Source organism: Macrobrachium nipponense, chromosome 16 (assembly GCF_015104395.2).
Source record: "Macrobrachium nipponense isolate FS-2020 chromosome 16, ASM1510439v2, whole genome shotgun sequence".
In the NCBI taxonomy this organism is placed as follows: Eukaryota; Metazoa; Arthropoda; class Malacostraca; order Decapoda; family Palaemonidae; genus Macrobrachium; species Macrobrachium nipponense.
In genome coordinates this window covers 91,977,369-91,997,046 of record NC_087209.1, presented here as the reverse complement: position 1 = coordinate 91,997,046, position 19,678 = coordinate 91,977,369, and the positions used below count along the sequence as shown (strand labels likewise).

Here is a 19,678-nt window from a genome sequence, read left to right as displayed (position 1 = left end):
TAAAAAGAGATGATCACTCTACTTACCTGTTTGAGAACCCACAGGTTGCGATATAATTTCCTAAAACATCAAAATCTGAAAGAATGCCACTATGTGCTTGAAAGGAATGCTCCTGTCGCATGGTCCTCGGATCTTTCAAGCTGATTCTCCCAGAAACATCACCACAACACACAAACCTTGGATGATCACGAAGAATGGCACATCCATTTTCACCTACATCATGCTGGAATGTCAAGAGAAAATTGTATTAAGTTACTTGCAATAGTTTACTTAGTCTTTCAGTATCACATTTGCATTTGTGAACCATTTTTATATATAAAAGACATTTTAACATAATGAGGACAAACACTATTTCACAGATGCCCAAATATAATAAATAAAGTGTGATTTTTACACAAAGTAAATAAAATTTTACCCAGCCCTAAAGTTAAGCCTGACTTACTAAGATGAACCTGAAAACATGATTGAGAATTATTTTAAAAATTCCAGACGTTCCAAAACGCAAAATCTGAATTTGCCATGAACGCTCGGCATACCAAGAAAATAAAAAAATATATGAACACTTAGGCTTACCACATAAAGGCATTATGATTGGGGATCACTACGTATTACCATCTTACTAATGTACAGTAATATCTCTAACTTAAGCAAGGTTAGGTTCCAGACCCCCTCGCACAAGGGGAATTTTTGTGCAAGTTTGGCACAATCTCTAAAAACACTAATAAATGCTTACTTCTAGAGAACACTAAATATGTCCTTAATCATGCACCTTAAGTATTAAGCTAACATTTAAATGAAATTAAAGTTACTGTAATTTCATTTAAAAGTTAGCATATTACATTACCCTTAAAATAGAAATACAAAATGGTTTGTAAAAATATAGGAGTGTGTGAAGATTACATATATATACAACATATTTCTCCCTTCTTTCCCCCTTCCAACCGATGATCTATTTTCAGAAGTCTTATCAACCACTTTTAAGAAATTCTTTATTCTGTCTCTTTCTCTTTGTTCTGACATTCCTTTTCATGAACAAACAGTGCTTTTATTTTGACTAATACAACTCTTAGTCATGTGTCTGTTTTAGAACAGTGCAATTACAGTTCTAGAAACTAAAGGTAAAAATAGTTCAATTAAAAATCATCTGCTACTGCTAACTACGAGAGAGAGAGAGAGAGAGAGAGAGAGAGAGAGAGAGACAAAGAGCGAGAGAACGAGAGAGATGAGACGAGCGAGAGAGAGAGAGAGAGAGAGAGAGAGAGAAAGTTGTCTTTACATAAGTATTAAGCTAACTTTTAAATGAAATTAAAGTTACTGTAATTTCATTTAAAAGTTACCCTTAAAAGGAGAAATAAATGGTTGGTAAAAACACAGGAGTGTGTGAAGATGAGAGAGAGAGAGTTACGTAAAACTAGTTGTCCGGCGCTTTTGTAATATTTTAATGGCGAAAAACAATTGGACACAGCAGCTGAAATGCATAGTAGGTATACCTAATATGCAGTTTAGGTCAATAAATTTGTTTGTATGGTGTTTTTACGTTGCATGGAACCAGTGGTTATTCAGCAACAGGACCAATGGCGTTATGTGACTTCCGAACCACGTCAAGAGTGAACTTCTATCACCAGAAAGACACATTTCTTACCCCTCAATGGAATGCCTGAGAACCGAACTAGTGGCCACCGAGGTGGCACACCAAAACCATACCGATCACACCACCGAGGCAAGCTTTAGGTCAATAAAGGCATAGGTTCTGGGTTTTATGGAACACACCCACCCGTCCCTCCTCACCCAGTTCAGGAAATGAATATGGATCATCCAGCTGTGAGCTACATGTGTTACCACATCTAACTACAAGTCCATAAAGTGAATTTGATTACTATTCATCAATATTAAATAAGTGCAACTGCCCAATTATTTAATAAGAGATTTTATTTTCCTCATTAATATTATCTATCAGTTAATTCTCTCATTCAGGTTACTTCATACATAAAAAAAGGGCAATTTGTACATCTTGAACAAAGGAAATGTTTGCAGTATGTCATCATCTTTCAGACACCTTTCAATGCCTAGTATAATTACCTAATAATTCAGGGCTATCTCCTGTCTCCATTTGCTAAGTCTAAGCAGGAAGTGACTTCAGGCACCTTACCTTTCTTCCCCCAGGTAGACTCAAAAAAGGAGGCAGCAGTTGCCACTGTAATGGAGAAAGTACCATGAAATTGGAGGAAGCTGTAGAAAGGTGGTAAGCATCCCCACATGCACAGCAGTGAATGAGAAGGTTTCCCAGGGTCAGAATCCTCTCCATTCCTGGCCAAAGCTTGAAAGAAGTCCACAAGAGGCAGAAAGAGATCTGGCTCTTAATTAAGGCCAGCTTTGATGGTATAGCTGTCCATAAAGGCACATTAAATAATGGTATCTTGGGTATCAGAATGCTGTGTCTGGGAGAAAGAGACCTTTCAGTCAAAAAAACTCATCTTCAGAAAAGGACAAAAACATCACCAATCCAGGGTTAATCCTAGAAGGCTGGTGGGTGAGAAGGAACGAATGCTCTCCTTTGATGCCACCAAAAGCACTTCTTCAACCAAAGTTTTGTGACCAAGAAAGACATCTGACTCAGTTTAGAGGCAGTGTAAAAGAGGATCAACCATACATCAACCATGCCAGTGATATAAAATCCCAAAAGACTCCACCATGCACTAAGTATGATGTACCATTCATACCACAACAGCAGACTAAACCAAAAAGAAAGCCAAAATCATCATCCTGGAGTCAGAAAGAGGAAAATCAAGCACTTCATCAACAATATACTGGATAAGAATCCACCAGTAACAAAGAAGTCTGAATAACTGTTCAGACTAATACTGTTAATAGCTAAGTGAGAAGGTAGGTCTCCCACCTTCTCATTTAAATATACCTTGCTACTGAGCTTAATCAACCATACAAGCTTTTTTCAATGGCATAGGCATATAAAAGAGTATGTATCATCAAAGGAACAACTCACTAGAAACAAACCTACAAGCTACATGAGTAATGGTCCTTGTCTTAATCCAGTCTTTGAGTGCTCTCTTCATTCCTAAAAGCAAGCCTAAACACCCTGGGGCATTCAGAATCTCATTTCCACCCTAAATAAATATTCAAGCTAATCGATACATTATGTAAAAACTAATTTCAAAACTGAAAAAATACAAACTTAGCAATCATATACTGTACTTCCCAGCACTGAAAATGCAGTCCAATTATGAAAAACAATTCTGAACACAAAAAATAAATAAAAAATACCTGTATTTTATTTTAGTTCTATTATTTTAAAAATACTACTTTTTAATGTTAACTGATTTTAACATGAAATCAGCTTTTCTGAAGTTAACAAACCAGCCACCTTAAAAATCAGATAAATTATAAAGTACTACATACACTACCCATTTGCCTTCCCATTTGCCTTACATCAGATATGTCCTTAACCATCACTGTCACAGTACTACATACAAATGGATAGGACTACATCTGGTGGGGTATTTTAAGATTCTGATTGTATTGAAAGTAGGTTTATGCAATATTTCTTTTATGCCTCAGGCACAGGAAAAACTATGCGCCACAAGAGGAAATATTAGAAATACAAATACAGAATAAGTTACATTTGGTTCCAACAAAACAAGAGCATGACATCCAAAACAGAATAAAATAAAAGTATCAAGATTACAATCCATACTATACAAATTTTACAAATAGATGGAATAGATGGAAAAAATGTTACAGAGGGAAAAAATGCTAATCTTCAAAACCTGAAAATAGTTTGCACATTTTGACCAAGTATGAAAGAGTCAGGGGTGAATTTCCTTAAGAAACTACTATCAAAAAAGGGAACACATTACAAACTTTCCACTTTCATTACGATAGTCTTGCTCTAGTAAGGTTTATCAGTGAATGCCCGATAATAAAAACAATTTTCTTTGCAACCTTTAAATTTTTACTCGTCCATCAATTCATGTGCTGTAAATCAGCCAACACAGAAATAAATTTTTTTTGAAAGTACAAGCAGTCCCCGGGTTATGGCGGTCTCGGTTTACGGCTAATAATGATTTATGTACTTCATCCAAATGTCATCTGCAGGTGTTCTGATTACTGTCTAGCAATGAATATCTTCCTCTGGGGTTAGGATGGGGCAATGAAAATCATAACCTTTCCCCTCTAGAATGCATAGAAATTTTCCAAAGACTTACTTATGGAAAAAAATAATATTTTCGATGCCAATTAATACTGAGTGAAATACAGTTTACAAGAAAAGGGAGCAGGCGACAGACATACCTGAGAATCTAGTTACCAAATGCATTGTACAAAATCTGGCAAGGAACAATGACAATCTGCATAAAATAACCTAATACAAAAATCAGGTGAGCCATCAAAAGCAAACTTGCCCATCAAAAAAATATTCTTCCTACGAGTCAATTAAGTGAAGAGCAACTTAAACTGATAAAAGGGATTTTGACGTAAGGAAAAATCTATTTCGGGCGATTGGCTCGTGTCGCCAGCGAAATATCCTTTAATCTATTATTTCTAGGGTAAATGTACTAACACATACCAGAGAATAAATAAAATAAAGAAAAAGGTCAGTGTAACTGACTCGCTCACCCTCCAGGAGGGTGTCGGTATGAACACTAGGCGAGTGAGACCACTACCACGAGCCAAATGCCAATAGAAATCTCCCACTACAAAAACCCTCCAAGAGGGGAGCCGTCCCACAGAGTGAGCAGCTCGTACTACTACTACTCCATCCCATGCTGCCGACTGCTGCGCCTCTGGTGGCCATCCTGAAGTTAGCAGACAATCTTGAGCGAAGGGATGGGTAGGGTGGGATTTCGCTGGCGACACGAGCCAATCGCCCAGAAATAGATTTTTCCTTACGTCAAAATCCCTTTTCTGGGCTCAGCTCGTGTCGCTGCGCGAAATCGTACCAGAGAAATAGCACAAGATTGTAAACAAAGTAAACAAAGTAATAAAATAAAATAAATCAGAATAGGTCTCAAATAAAAGATAAAATATATATAAAGAGAATATAATTGCTAAAAAGATACATATACACAGTGATATAAAAATAAAAATTATGCTTAAATTACCCTTAAACCTAATCATGTTTGATAACATAAGGTAATTTACATATATACAGGTAAAATGATTTACATGTCTCCAATGATATCTGTGTAACAGCATGTATCAAAAGAATAATAGCAATTAATATAAACAGATAAACAAAACAACCAACAATAATAATATATAAGGAATGTATATGACTTAATATACAAAACCCGTAACCATTATAATATGATGTATCCCCTAGCATAAAAATAAGGGGGTAACATCCATGAGATCAATGTTTGTAATCATCTGTGAGTGTCCCTAGCCAGACAATAAGGGGCACTCACTACACTATCATAAAAGCAGCTAAGACACAAGGTGAATGCAAATGAACAAGGCAGGAATAGACGAACGTTGGGTGAGGCAGGTAGAAAGGAGGACTGAATCTTCTACTACAATTTAGCTAGAGTCAGGGGAAAACTATGTTAACCCGCTGCTACTGCTGTGAATTTCAGAGCTTCCAAGGACTTAAGGTAGTGACGTTTGAACACTGTCGGCGATTTCCATCCGGTATACTTTTTCAAATCATCGAAGTTCATATGTTGGAAGTAATTAATTGAGGTGGCTACTGCCCTGACATCATGTGCTTTCGGGAAAGAGTCAGGATTGGCTTGCTTAATAAAGTACAGGATTTGCTGCCTGATGCCTTTAATGGATAAAGTTCCACCTTTTTCCCTCTTAAAGAGGGGACCCGATGAGGATGAGGAGGTCCTGGACAGAAGGCTCGTAAGGTTGAAACTGGACAAAGGGAGACATCTTGTGGAAGGGGTAGTACCTTCCCAAGGTTCCCACCTCATCAAAGGATCTTCATTCTTTGCTAAAAAGCTACGTTCCGGAGAAAGTAGGACTTCCCCTGTGGGAAGGAATTGAATATGATCCGGATCCCTGGATAAAGCCGACAGTTCTGAAATTCTTGCTCCTGAAGCTAAGCTTAATAAAAATAGGGGTTTTCTTAAGAGCATCATAAACGAGCATGTGTCATTATCGGTTCGGAAGCCAGTTTTAGAACATCGTTTAAGAACCATGAAACTGACGTAGGCCTCACAGAAGGCCTAAGTCTAGCACATGCCTTAGGAATAGACGAGAAGTAGGAATCCGTCAAGTCTATGTTAAATCCAAATTGAAATATCTTTTTCAAAGCTGACTTGTTTGTCGTAATCGTGCTAGCTGCTAAACCTTTTTCAAATAAAGACCTGAAAAAGGATATAGCTGAATTAACTGTCATGATTCTAATATCTGATTCTCTCAGGAAGATTGCTAACTTTTTGACAGCAGCATCATACTGTCTCAAAGTTGAATCCCTTTTATCGGATTCCAAGAAGAGAATATTCTGAGGGTCAATATTCGCATCTCTTTTGCCGCAAACTTCATGAAATCCATAAAGTTAGGGTTTTGAGAATCCCTGAGGAAGCGAACACAGTCTTCGTTTGTACTGACTGGGAGAGCTTGGGACTGGGGATCCGAAGAGGACGAAGGCCCAGCTCCAAAATTAGAGGATACCAGTTGCTCTTCGGCCAGTCTGGGGCTACTAGAGCACTTGACCCTTGAACGTCCTGAGTTTGTTCAATACTTTCATGAGGAGATTCACTGGAGGGAAGACATAAATCTTCTCCCAGTTGTTGCAGTCTAGAGCCAGGGCGTCCGTGGCATAGGCCAGAGGGTCCAGGTTGGGGGCTACATAACACGGTAGTTTGTGGTTCGCTTGGGATGCGAAGAGATCCACCTGTAGCCCTGGGACTCTTTGAAGGATCCATTGGAACGAACTGTTGTCCAGTGACCATTCCGACTCTAAGGGTACTGATCGGGATAGGGCGCTGCTATGACGTTTCTCACTCCCGCTATGTGAGTGGAGGAAAGATGCCAACTGAACTTGTCTGCCAGGAGAAGATGGCTACCATGACGTGATTTAGATGACGTGACTTGGAGCCTCCTCTGTTTATACAATGTACTACCACTGCGCTGTCCAGGACTAGCTTTATGTGGGAGTACTTTGGTGGGTGCAACCTTTTTAGAGTCAAGAAACACTGCCATTGCCTCCAGTACGTTTATATGGAACTGACGGAACTGAGGTGTCCAAGTCCCTTGAACCTTTTTGACCTGGGAATACCCTCCCCAGCCGCTTAAGGACGCGTCTGTGTGGATGGTGATCCCTGGTGGAGGGAACTGAAGGGGTACTGACATTGACAAATTCTTGACTCTCGCCCACGGCCGAAGTCGATTCTTTAGAATCAGAGGCACTGAGGATAGTTTGTCCCTGGACCTGACAGTTGCTCGCGAGCGCCAGATTTCTGGTTAGGTCTTTCAGTTTGGCTTTCATTAAGACGTTCGTCACTGATGCAAAGAACTGGAGAGAACGAGGATCCTTTCCTGAGCTCCTGACGCTAGTTTGTGACTTAGAATTGCTTGACTGACTTCGCTATTTCTTCCTTTGGTTGATGGAATCGACAGAGTGTGGGAGGATAGATTCCATTGAATGCCTAGCCACTGAAAGTCTGACTCTGGAGTGAGTCTTGATTTGGACCTGTTTATCTTGAAGCCTAGATATTCCAAGAACTGAATCACTTTCAGTGTAGCTCTGTTGCATTCCTCGACTGTTGGGGCCCAGATCAAACCAATCGTCGAGATACGCTACTACCATAATCCCTTGTGATCGAGTTGTTGCACTACCACTTCTGCTAGCTTCGTGAACACCCTGGGTGCCACGTTGAGTCCGAATGGAACTACCTTGAAGGAGAATGTCTGGTCTCCTCATCTTTGAAACCCAGATACGGACGGAAGTGTCTTGCAATAGGGATATGATAGTAGGCGTCTGTAAGATCGATAGAGGTGGTGACGGCCCCACGGGGAAGTAAGGTCCGCACCTGTGAGATCGTGAGCATCTTGAACTTGTCGCAGCAGATGGCTAAGTTTAAGCGGGACAAGTCTAAGATTACCCTTCTTTTTTGTGAGCCTTTCTTGGCACGCTGAACAAGCGACCTTGAAATTTTAATCTCTTGACTCTCGCTATAGCTCCTTTCTGAAGGAGGTCCTCCGCGTACTCGTCATTCTTTGGAAGGAAGTTGACGGAAAGTCTGGCTGGAGGTGGGTTCGTCAACCAGCTCCAACCCAGCCCTTTTGACACTATGCTCTGAGCCCATTGGCTGAAGTTCCACCGGTGGCGAAAGTGAAACAGCCTCCCTCCTACTGAAGTTCTTCATTGGTTCTGGTAACCGCCTCGGCCTCCTCTGAAGTGCTTTCCCCTATTAAAGGGGCCTCCCGATCCTCTCCCACGAAAGGACCGCGGTCATACTTCGTGAAGCTTGACTCTCGAAGCTTGATTGTAAGCTGGAGAGATGGCGTAAGAGGTGGAGGCTGAGGCTGAGGGGATACACATAAATTGGCTGTGATTGACTTTAGAAGTGGAAGGTTGGGCTGTCTGCACTAACGGCACTGCTGGAACTTGTTGAGAAAAGCGTGGTTGCTTTTTCTGGTAAGGTTGGAAACGTCTGGGTTTCCTCTGCCCTTACCTTTAGCTGTCAGGTCTTGCCTCCTCTTAGCCGTAAGGCCCCAACGGTCCTTAAGGCTCTGGTTCAACCTCGTAGCTCTGCCTGGACTTCCTTAACCATAGCTTCTGGGAAGAGATCTGCTCCCCAGATGTTAGAGGAGAGTAACCTATTCGGCTCATGTCGAATGGTTGCCTCTTGTAGGACATGCTTCCTACAATTCGTTCTAGCAGTGGCAAACTCGAACATATCTGACTGTACGTTTGAGTCAGGGCTTTGGTCATGAGCTTAAAAATCGGTTCTGATCCATAGGCCATGGTTGCTACCTCAGACATAGCCATAGAGTTGATTGATCTGGCTAGTCGTGATTTTTGCGTCAAATTCAGCCTGAATAAGACTATCTGGGAGCCTGGGTAGCTTTTCACCAAACTGCTCCATAGCACAGTCCGGTTTGAGTTTGCCAGCTGAGAATGTGTTCGGCAAGTCTTCCACAATTCTCCAACTGAGGGGAGTAACGGAGATGTGGGATCTGCTTCCTTCAACTGAGGTATAGGTTCCCCCTTCTGGGCCGCTGGGATGGTCGACCTCGCTATCTTGGTTAGGAACGGGAGCGTGGGGTACTCTCATCCATTGTGAAAATGGTAAAGGGGGGACTTTTTAAACGGTTGTATCTTGGTATTAGAGAAAACAATCCATGTCCTCTAAACACCTGAGCCATTCTCTCTGAGCCTGGTCTCGTGAATAGAGGACTGTCTCCTTTGGTACCCTATCGTCCCGAACCATAGCGAAGGCGTGAGCCTTGCGTAGCCTATGAACGGAGGCTGGAGGCCTTCCGGGTAGAACTCGAAGTCCTCTATTCTTCGAGTCCCAAATTCCGGTATAGAGATGAAGGGGGGACGTCCTGGAAGGGGGCGTATGACGCTACTCTCATGGGTTGTTCATAGAGAACGGAGGTAGTGAGTCTCGGAGGAAGCTGAGTTCCACTTGTGTTTGGAAAGTGGAGGAGAGGCTAGAGGAGCTTCTCTCAGCCCGGCTATAATGGAGTCTTGGGAAGTATCCTATCCGACAGACGAGAGATCATTTGTTCCATATACTCTTTAGGGACCCAACCAGGTCGCCCACCTGTTGCAACAGGCCAGCATGGAGTCCAAAGCCGGAGCTGCTGCGGAGGTGGAGGGGAGGCTCTGAATCGGAACCAATGGTAGCGGAACTGGTGACTCTGCCTGGAGTGCGAGATCTCTCTCTGGAGGATTTACTCTCGAGGACTTAGAGCCAGAGCTAGAAGCTTTAGACCTGTCTGCTCCGGATTCCCAGCCGGAGACTTACGTGAGGAGGATGAAGCCGAGGTCGTCTTCTTAGACGACGATGACGTCTTAGTCAAGGTCATCACTTTAGCCTTGACCTTAGGCCTAACGAAGCGTCAGGAGGAGTATATAATTCGTCACCCGTAAAGCCTTGGAAGGATGGAGAGGTTGCAGGGGTAGAAGAAACAGTTACGCCCAAGGGACCCTTGGGTGTCCACCTTACCACCTCGACCACAGGTCGTCTATACCTACCATAGGTTCAACATTAATATCCAGGGTTGCGACGTCCGTGGAGATATCCTGGTCTTGATCAGTTAAGGAGGCAGCCAGCTGTTGTTGGATGAAGGCGATAGTCGGGTCCGCCTCTACCGGGTCAACGTATCCTGCGCCTTGCCTCCGGGAAGATTAATAATGCCAACCGCTTCTCCAGGATGTAGGGGCTGACCCTGGCGGCGTTCTTCCCAAAACCGCCGACCCAGGCCCGCAGGGTAGCCAGTGCGGTATCCCTTACTGCCGGCGCCTGTAAGAGAGGGCGTAGTTTAGATTTAAGAATCACTTAAAACTAAAACTTAAAGTATAACTTAAACTAGGTGCCTTAAGTTAAAGTAAATGATGAAAACTTAAGCACTAAAAATAGAAGCGGAGCAGCTACTGGAGATGGAATACTTACCCCTTCCAAAAGCTGGCTCACCAGATCGTAACATATGGTACACGTCTCATGGTACCAGACCTGGATGTCCCCGTGCGGATCGCGCATGGAGCATGGGACCGGCAAAACTTCGTTGTCCACATGGGTCCTGAAGTGTGGCGGAACATCCCGGATGCTCACAGTTGGTGGCCTGTAAGTGGGAAGACACATGAGTATCTTAAAAAAACATCACTTACAGACTAAAGGACAGAAGAACTCCGTTGCATGCCGGAGCTCGGAAAAAATTTTGGCATAACCCCTCCCTGCATCGCCTGATAGGCTATAACCCTCCCGGAGAGATCCGGTAAAACATGTAAGGGAGGGGGGATGGTTAAGGTACTTAAGATAAACTTATAGATAACTTAAACCTAAAACACAAGCGAACTGGACTAAGTCCAGTGCGTAGCGGAGTGTAGTAACTCAGCAATACGGTAAGGTTTAGCAGAGACCCACTGTATGCTCCGGTCCACTCTACTGGGTGGACTAACATCTTTCCGCTGGATACCAGGACTCCGATCAGGAAGGAGCCCTAGTAAGGTGGGAAAGGCGAGAAGACATACAGGCTCGAGCTAGCCCGGAGCGACAAGGTAGCAACGGAGGGGGGGAAAGGCCAGTACCCCCCACTACGTACCACCCGGCCGGGCCGAGAAGCCGGAGAGGTCGAGACCAGTCTGGGTCTGTCCCGACTCCCCGCCCCGCCCCTCCGTCTGAGGGAGAGAGGGAGGCAGGCTCGGGTAAGCGGAGCGAGCATGGGCAGACCGACCCACCCCCGCCCGACCTCTATGGAAGAGCGGGAGGGGGGGGAAGGGTGATGACTGGACAGGCGTCTGGCTGACCCGTGATCACGTAGTGACCACGAGGCGGTGGTAAGACCAAAATACGATAACTAAGCCTAGGACAACCCAACTGATCAGAGAGATGCTATCGGGAAGCAACTGAACTGAAAAGCGGTAGCATATAGGCCCACTGGGCCAAAACCAACAACTAATCAGAGAGATGCTATGGGGAAGCAACCGGAACTGATGAGCGGTTAGAATAGGCTCAATGAGCCAGGACCTAGGCTACGCCAGACGCCTAACTAACCTAACTATAACAAAATACAATTATTATATATAAATAAAAAGAAAGAAAGAAGGTAATATAGCAGGAGAAAAAATCCAGGAGTGTACGGACTAACCCGAAGGCAAGTCTACCACTCAAAGCTAGTCAGAGGCCGATACTAAGAACCTGGACTAGGGTCTGGATAGAAGAAGCCTACATAAGGTAAAACAAATACATGCATGCATGAAAAAACCTGAGTAGACCGTACCCTACGTAAAGCGGATAATAATATAGAGCGTACATAAATAAGGGGATGTTCTAGGTATGGGAGACCAAGAACGAACCACCACGAGGCAGAACCATGCTGCATGCTTCCGACCCCGAGACCGTATTTATACCTAAAAAACGGCAAATACTGTCTCTGGGGCCGGAAAAAACCAACTAACCGTAAATACTGAGTACTTAACTTAGCTGCTGCGATAGCTGCACGCTCCATTATAGATAATCCAAAGAAAGAAGGGCACAAAAAACACAGAGAGAAAAAATAACACGTGTGACTCGTGTGCGCTAACTGAAAAGGATGGCCACCAGAGGCGCAGCAGTCGGCAGCATGGGATGGAGTAGTAGTAGTACGAGCTGCTCACTCTGTGGGACGGCTCCCCTCTTGGAGGTTGTTGTAGTGGGGAGATTTCTATTGGACATTTGGCTCGTGGTAGTGGTCTCACTCGCCTAGTGTTATACCGACACCCTCCTGGAGGGTGAGCGAGTCAGTTACACTGACCTTTTTCTTTATTTTATTATTCTCTGGTAGTGTTAGTACATTTACCCTAGAAATAATAGATTAAAGGATATTTCGCGCAGCGACACGAGCTGAGCCCAGAAAAGTACATTTGCAGATTTTTAGAATATAATTTCTTATGTATCTGAAAGCTGACTGAAAGGATGATGTCCCTTAGGCCTTTCTAAAAAATTTCTCTAACACCACCATATATAACCCTTGTACAGGGAATTTCTAAGTTAACAAATGGATAGTTTTTATGGTAATATCGACTTTGTTACAAGAAAATTCTAACACATGGATAGTTTTTATGGTAACATCAATTAAGAATTCAATAATTATTACACAAAACTCACCTAATCAACACATTTTAAATTTAAGACAATTTTATGTTTTCCAATGTAAGAATATTAATAGGCAAGTCAAGACAAGAAGTCAAGACAAGAAGTCAAGACAAGAAGTTCATTTGGAAACAAAAAAAAACACCAAGTTTGTATAGTCCCACAATCACATTTGAAAACTCTAAACTTTCAGAATTACTTATGAGTAAAAATCAATAATCAACCTACAGCCTCATGACTACAAAAAGGCAACAGAACCCCAGTAACTCCTGACTCACTCACTCAATGGCCTCGTTTGCCAACATCAACTTGACATTCATGGCAAGAGTTGGACCTTCTTGCTGTCATAGGCATTACAGTCAAATAGAACAGGTATGGGCATATGAGGAATAAAAAACATGCAACTCAAGAGAAAGTCATTGGATACTAGGTCCTACCGTTGCACTTACAGAAACCGAGTAATTTGTGCAAAAAAAATAATTAAAAAATAACTTTGATCATTAAGTGAACATGATGAAATGGTAACAAAAACTTGAAAAATGCATTCCAGGGAGAAGTAACAAGTCTCTAAAACACACAGAAAAGTGAAAGAAAGTATGTGTGATGCAAGCTTGTATGAGTGGGATCTAGTCCACTAAAATAAAGCAATACAGTATAAGACTTATAATGATACAACAGTATGTTAAATAATGCACATGTCTCCAGTCTCAATTTACATAAACAGGTTTTGTGGGATTATAACAACTCAAATTTAAACTGAAGATCTTTATTTCATTAAATGGTATAGCTAATGTAAAACCAGCATAAACTTACCAAAACAGTCTCTTCAAAACGCATCAAGTCATATTCAATTAAGGTACTTTGGTGCCCTCCCATTAAAAGCCTATGATTAAAGTTATCTGCCAACTGCAACATGCACTGCATGTTCTCTAACTGAGGAGATCTGAAAAGGAAAATTATTTATTACAAATCTTTCCTTTACAAAAATGTAACGAACTATTTAGTAAAAATTATACTATTACCCAAAAGAATATGCTACTGTCCATAATATTACTATGAAATAAGTTCTGTAAAAAATGATTACTTGAATATGACTTCATCATTCCAGGGAAATAAATGTGTACAACAGATGACAGACTGATGGCAAGAGTAAAGGGAGAATAAGGGAAAATAAGGAAGAAACGTAACCTTAACACAACTGACTAAAGAAAGGAGAAGTTTATATTAGAAAAGTAAAAAGATGAGGAGGTGTTGGCAAAATATAAGATGAAAATGGAGTAATTAAAGTAGAGGAGAAAGGAATGGTTGTTTACAGACAGAATTATACCGAGATTCTACCATACGACAAAATATGAACTAGGGATGACGCTATGAGAGGAATAAAAAACCGATTTGGCATCTAAAGAGGTTATGAAAGGCCTAAGATATTAAGTAAGGATCCAAAGATAACAAGAAAAGCATGCTAGTAATATAAAAGGAACAGGGATATAATTGTTGAAAAACTGACAAGAATACTGTATACTGTATGTACTGAAATATTATACAAAACGATAATGAAATTGGAAAAAAATGTATCACCCAACAAATAAGTAATCCACTACAATGTAGCATAAACCATTCAAGAAGGCTGGGTATTCAGGCACAGGTTTACCTGTCAGTCTACCTGTCAGTTCATCAAAACTGACATTAAAACATGTTTGTGGGCAGAGTCAGGCCACTCACCAGAACTGAAGAATCAATGGAATTACCTAAAGTTCTTTCAAAACCGACTGACAGGTTATCGCACGTGTGGATGGGTAACCAACGTATGGGTCTAATCAATTTCAGTGTTAGACCCTGCAGTGCTATTTGTAGACCGTTGTGAGTCCAAATCATACAATAAATAAAAACTATTTCCATGTGATAAATGCAATTTGAAATAGGCCTAGGCCAGTGTCCTGCTAAAAAAAGGTATCACTAGTGAAAGTAGACTTCATATATAACTGAACCATCCTCTACGTCTAATTTAGGCTTAAAATTATTCATATTGTATGAGAATAGAAATTTCTCTTTAATAGGCAATATTTATACCATACAGGCAGTCCTCCGTTATTAGCAGGGGTTCTGTTCCCGATGGGGTGCAGATAAGCAAAAACCGCCATTCACCGAAACTCGGCGATTTATGCCGCCATAGTGGTGCTTATGGTGCCACCGGTTATCGGCGCCATAAGCACCATTATGGCACCTCTGTTAGGTATATTATGGTGCCATAAGGCACCTTATGGTCGATAACTGGAACTCGGCCTGTTATGGCACCATAAATCGCCGTTTTTATGGCACTTGGCAAGCGCCATAAATCAGATCGCCAATAACCAAGTCCACCGATAAACAGGGACTGCCTGCACTGTGTTACCCTTTTTGCTTCTTTCCTATTTTTAAGTGAATTGCTGCAGCAGCTAGTCTATGTGGCTCTAACTCCTTATCACCCTGCGGAGTTTCCATCGCTGCCATATGGTGTTGCCATGACGAAGGCTAGGCGAGAAATGAGGGAAATGACCTTGAGTTGTCTGTCCGACTGACAGTTCTACATTTGACGTGTGGGTGCTCATCCGTCAAACGGTCATGGGTAGACTGTCAGGTAAACCCGAGCATGAATACCCGGCCTAAGAAGGGTGGAGCACAATGTGAAAGTACAAGTGAAGGTACTGAAAGAAAAACTATGAAATATGAAGACTGAAAAGTGTCAGCTGGCTTCATATCAAGAATCAACCAAAGAGCCAATATTTATTATATGGCAACTGCAGTAACACCTTGAAAAAACCACTGGAATTACATATTTTAGTTATAAATATGAGTGAACTACTATTCAGCAAAAAATTAATTAAGAATTTTGATGACATTCTACAACACTACATATAATGTCTCAACAAAGACAAGAAGAAACAAGCTTTGCTACTTACGTATGAACTAGTGTGTGCATTCCTTGTCTTGTTCGTAGATGAAGTGATGTGGGAGTAAGAACAAGAATACCTGGCTCTATTGACAGAATATCTCTTATCTCCTCTGTATCATGTACTTGAAATGAAGTATACTTCATTAGTTCTGAGCTGTAATATGAAGTCACATGGCCCTGAAAATCATAATAAGAAAACATTCATTTTCTAAACCTTTGAACTGTGAAAAAAAAAAAAATTCACAGTATAAACCTTGATGCTGTTTACTTTGAAGCACCAATGAACAAAAAATACTTGAAACTTGAAATGCTGGTTTAATTTTGCCACTATGATTGTGAATCAAAGAACTATGGGAAGAATCAAGTTTTGCCAACTGCCCTAAAGTACGTATTTCAATATGAAATTTCCTTAGTCCATAACGCATGGACTTGTAAAGTTTTTGCCTGCTACCTGTTTCATAGACCTTTAATATCCTCATTCTGTTAGGGTGGTATGACATTACACGGCCTTGACCAGAGTTTATTCTTCATTTTTCTATAGCAGTATTGTTACTTAAAAGTACTAAGCTCTCGTGTATTCAGTTCTTACTTCTTTACGTTAATCCATTTATTCTTTTCATCTGTATTACTCTATAAAAGTTTTTTCTTAGCCTTATTTTTCCCTTATTCACAGAAGGAAGCTTCATGGGTAAGTTACTGCTTTTATGGTTTGCTCCTTTACATATGTACATATATCAACTAACAACCATAACTGGGGGCATAACTGCCTATCTTCCCAATGTTGAATATTCCTTAAATTCTTTCAGATTAAATGTTCTTGAAATTTTTTAATATCCCACAAAACAGACTCCCTTTTTAATTTCAAAGGATGAATCTGCTTACAAAAACATCCATATACCCATAGCTATGAATTTAGAATTTGTCACTTAGTTACTGTAATTGAATCAAAATTCCCTCTGACTTCAGTGCATTCCTTTACAGTATTGGTGAATATTGTGTATTGTATCCTTTTTCACCTACCTCTCAAATCCCACTGCATCTTTTTGGGAATAACTATTGGTCCAAAAGATTCAAAGAAAGGTAACTGTGTCAATCCTTCAAAATAATATCTCCTTGTGATTTTTGTAGCTTTCTAATGCACAATTTTAGATAACCACCATGGTTTCAACAAGATTACAACTTAGCAAAATCCTTCTTTTCAAAATTACTTTAGTTGGACATCCTCTCTGAGGGATTAGCAAAATGATATTGTTAAGATACAATAAAGTTTTGTACATACTTACCTGGCAGATATATACTTAGCTATAGACTCGGTCGTCCCGACAGAATTCAAAACAAAACTCGCGGCACACGCGACAGGTAGGTCAGGTGATCCACCATTCCCGCCCTCTGGGTGGCGGGTCTGGAACTATTCCCCGTTTTCTAAGCCATAATTTCTCTTCCACCTGTCTCCTGAGGGGAGGCTGGGTGGGCCATTAATCGTATATATCTGCCAGGTAAGTATGTACAAAACTTTATTGTATCTTAACAATATCATTTTGTACAGTAACTTTACCCAGCAGATATATACTTAGCTGATTGGCACCCTTGGTGGCGGGCAAGAGACAGCTAAAAAATCAAAATAATACTTAAACTAAATACATTAAAAAAACAGGGAAAAAAACAACCTATGTTCTTGGATAAACATAATCCATAGTTCCTACCTTATTGGGCTGAAGACTTCATGACTACTGTCGATGAGTCTGCTTGCCTCAAGAGTTTCAACGAGGAATGAACCTATGGTTGAATAACTCTTTGGATCGTGTCAATGGGGGCTAGCCCGCTTACGCGACAAAGAGCCTTATACTGGGATCGTACCAATGGGGCTGACCCACTTACATGGTAGAGCCTTGACCTTTTGTCATATCAATGGAGACTCGCCCTCTTACATGACAGAGTTAAGGTTATAAAACAAATCACAAAGAGCACTGAAGCAATCCGATCACCTGACCATGTTAGTCTTGTTACAATCTATGAATTGTAAGAGGGTCCCTATTCCCTCTGACAATTAGCCAATAAAAACAACCACCAATAAAAACAGTAATTTAAGCCTTAAACTAATAGGAAGGATTAGCCTCAGCCCTTCTCCCAGCACTGAATTCGCGAAACATACGCTCCCAGAGCAAAGCACTTTTCGTACGAAATTTTAACATCTCTTAGGTAATTCGAGGCCGAACACCGAATTACATCTCCAAAATGTCGACTCTATAAAGAGCCTGAAGCGACCATGTTTTGTGAAATGCCATCGACGTAGCTATGGCTCTCACTTCATGAGCTCTCACTCTGAGAACCTTGAAATGCTCTTCTTCGCATTTAAGGTGAGCTTCCCTTATTACATCTTATATGAAGAATGTAAGGGCGTTCTTAGAAATCGCTCTTTTCGGATCTCTTACAGAGCACCAAAGACTTTCCTCTGTACCTTTCAGCAACTTCTTCTTCTCCAGGTAGAACTTGAGTGCCCTGACTGGACACAAAGTCCTTTCTATTCTCTCCCTGTTAATGAAGATATTCCTTTTATCTCAAAGCTTCTTGGCCAGGCTTTGAGGGATTTCATTTTTTTGCTAGAAAAATGGTTGAAAGGAGCAAATCGCTGAATCTTTCTTAAACCCCACTTTACCTTCCAAAGCTTGCAACTCGCTCACTCTCTTGGCTGTTGCTAACGCAAAAAGGAATAAAGACTTTCTTGTTAAGTCCCTAAACGAAGCTGCGTGAGACGTACAAATTTTTCCGACATTAGGAACTTGAGGACCACATCCAAGTTCCAGCTAGGCTTCTTGATTACATGTTCTTTCGTGGTCTCAAAAGACCTTATAAGGTCATGAAGATCTTTATTGTTTGTAGAATCTATTCCTCTATGTCGAAAAACTGAGGCCAGCATACTTCTGTAACCCTTCACTGTTGAAACTGCTAGGTACAGTCTTTTCTCAAATATAGGAGAAAATCTGCGATATCAGTTACAGAGGTACTGGAGGAGGATATTTTCTTTTCCTTACCACCATCTTCTAAACAACTCCCACTTCGACTGATATACTTTAGAAGTGGAGACACTTCTGGCTCTTGCAATAGCCTTCGCCACTTCTCGTGAAAAAGCCCCTTGCTCTGACAAGTCCTTCGACAGTCTGAAGGCGGTCAGACTTAGAGCGGGGAGGTTTTTGTGAAACCTGTCGAAGTGGGGTTGTTTGAGAAGATCGTTCCTAGTGGAAGCGATCTTGGAAAATCCACTAACCACTCCAGCACCTCTGTGAACCAATCGAGAGCCGGCCAAAAGGGAGCGATGAGGGTCATTCTTGTTCCTTCCGAGCAAGCGAACTTCCTCAATACTTCTCCTACTATCTTGAAAGGAGGAAGGAAGGCGTAAGCGGTCCAAGCCCGTCCAATCTAGCCAGAAAGCGTCTACTGCTACTGCTTGAGGATCCGAGATCGGGGAGCAATAGGTTTCTAATCTGTGATTCTTGTTGGTCGCGAAACAGGTCTATATTGGGCCTTCCCCACAGATGCCAAAGTTGTTGGCATCTGAGGATTGAGAGTCCATTCCGTGGGTAGGACTTGTTCTTTTCTGCTTAACAGATCTGCCCGGACATTTTTCTCTCCCTGCACAAACCTTGTGAGGAGAGAGATCTTCCTTTCCTGTGCCCAAATCAGCAGATCCTTTGCTGATTCGTACAGGGAAAAGGAATGCGTCCCCCCTTGCTTCTTTATATAAGCAGGGCTGTTGTGTTGTCCGAGTGAATTGAATCCCCAGACCTGAGACCTGTTTCCTCGAAATGAACCAAAGCTAGATGAATGGCTGTTAGCTCTTTCTTGTTTATGTGCCAGGACACTTGTTCTCCTTCCCAAATGCCTGACACCTCTTTGCGAACCTAGGGTCGCTCCCCACCCTGAATCTGAGCGTCTGCAAACAACGCTAGGCGAGGGTTCTGCAAGCGAAGGGAGATTCTTG

General features: G+C 41.6%; 1 protein-coding gene across 1 annotated transcript in view; it reads right to left on the bottom strand.

Annotated features, from left to right (window-relative positions):
• The window catches only part of LOC135195402 (uncharacterized), a 118,822-nt gene that overhangs the window by 82,628 nt on the left and 16,516 nt on the right, over nucleotides 1-19,678 (bottom strand). The window contains 3 exon segments of the mRNA XM_064221658.1: nucleotides 27-223; nucleotides 13,581-13,710; nucleotides 15,707-15,876. Coding sequence (XP_064077728.1) covers nucleotides 27-223; nucleotides 13,581-13,710; nucleotides 15,707-15,876 — 497 coding nt within the window.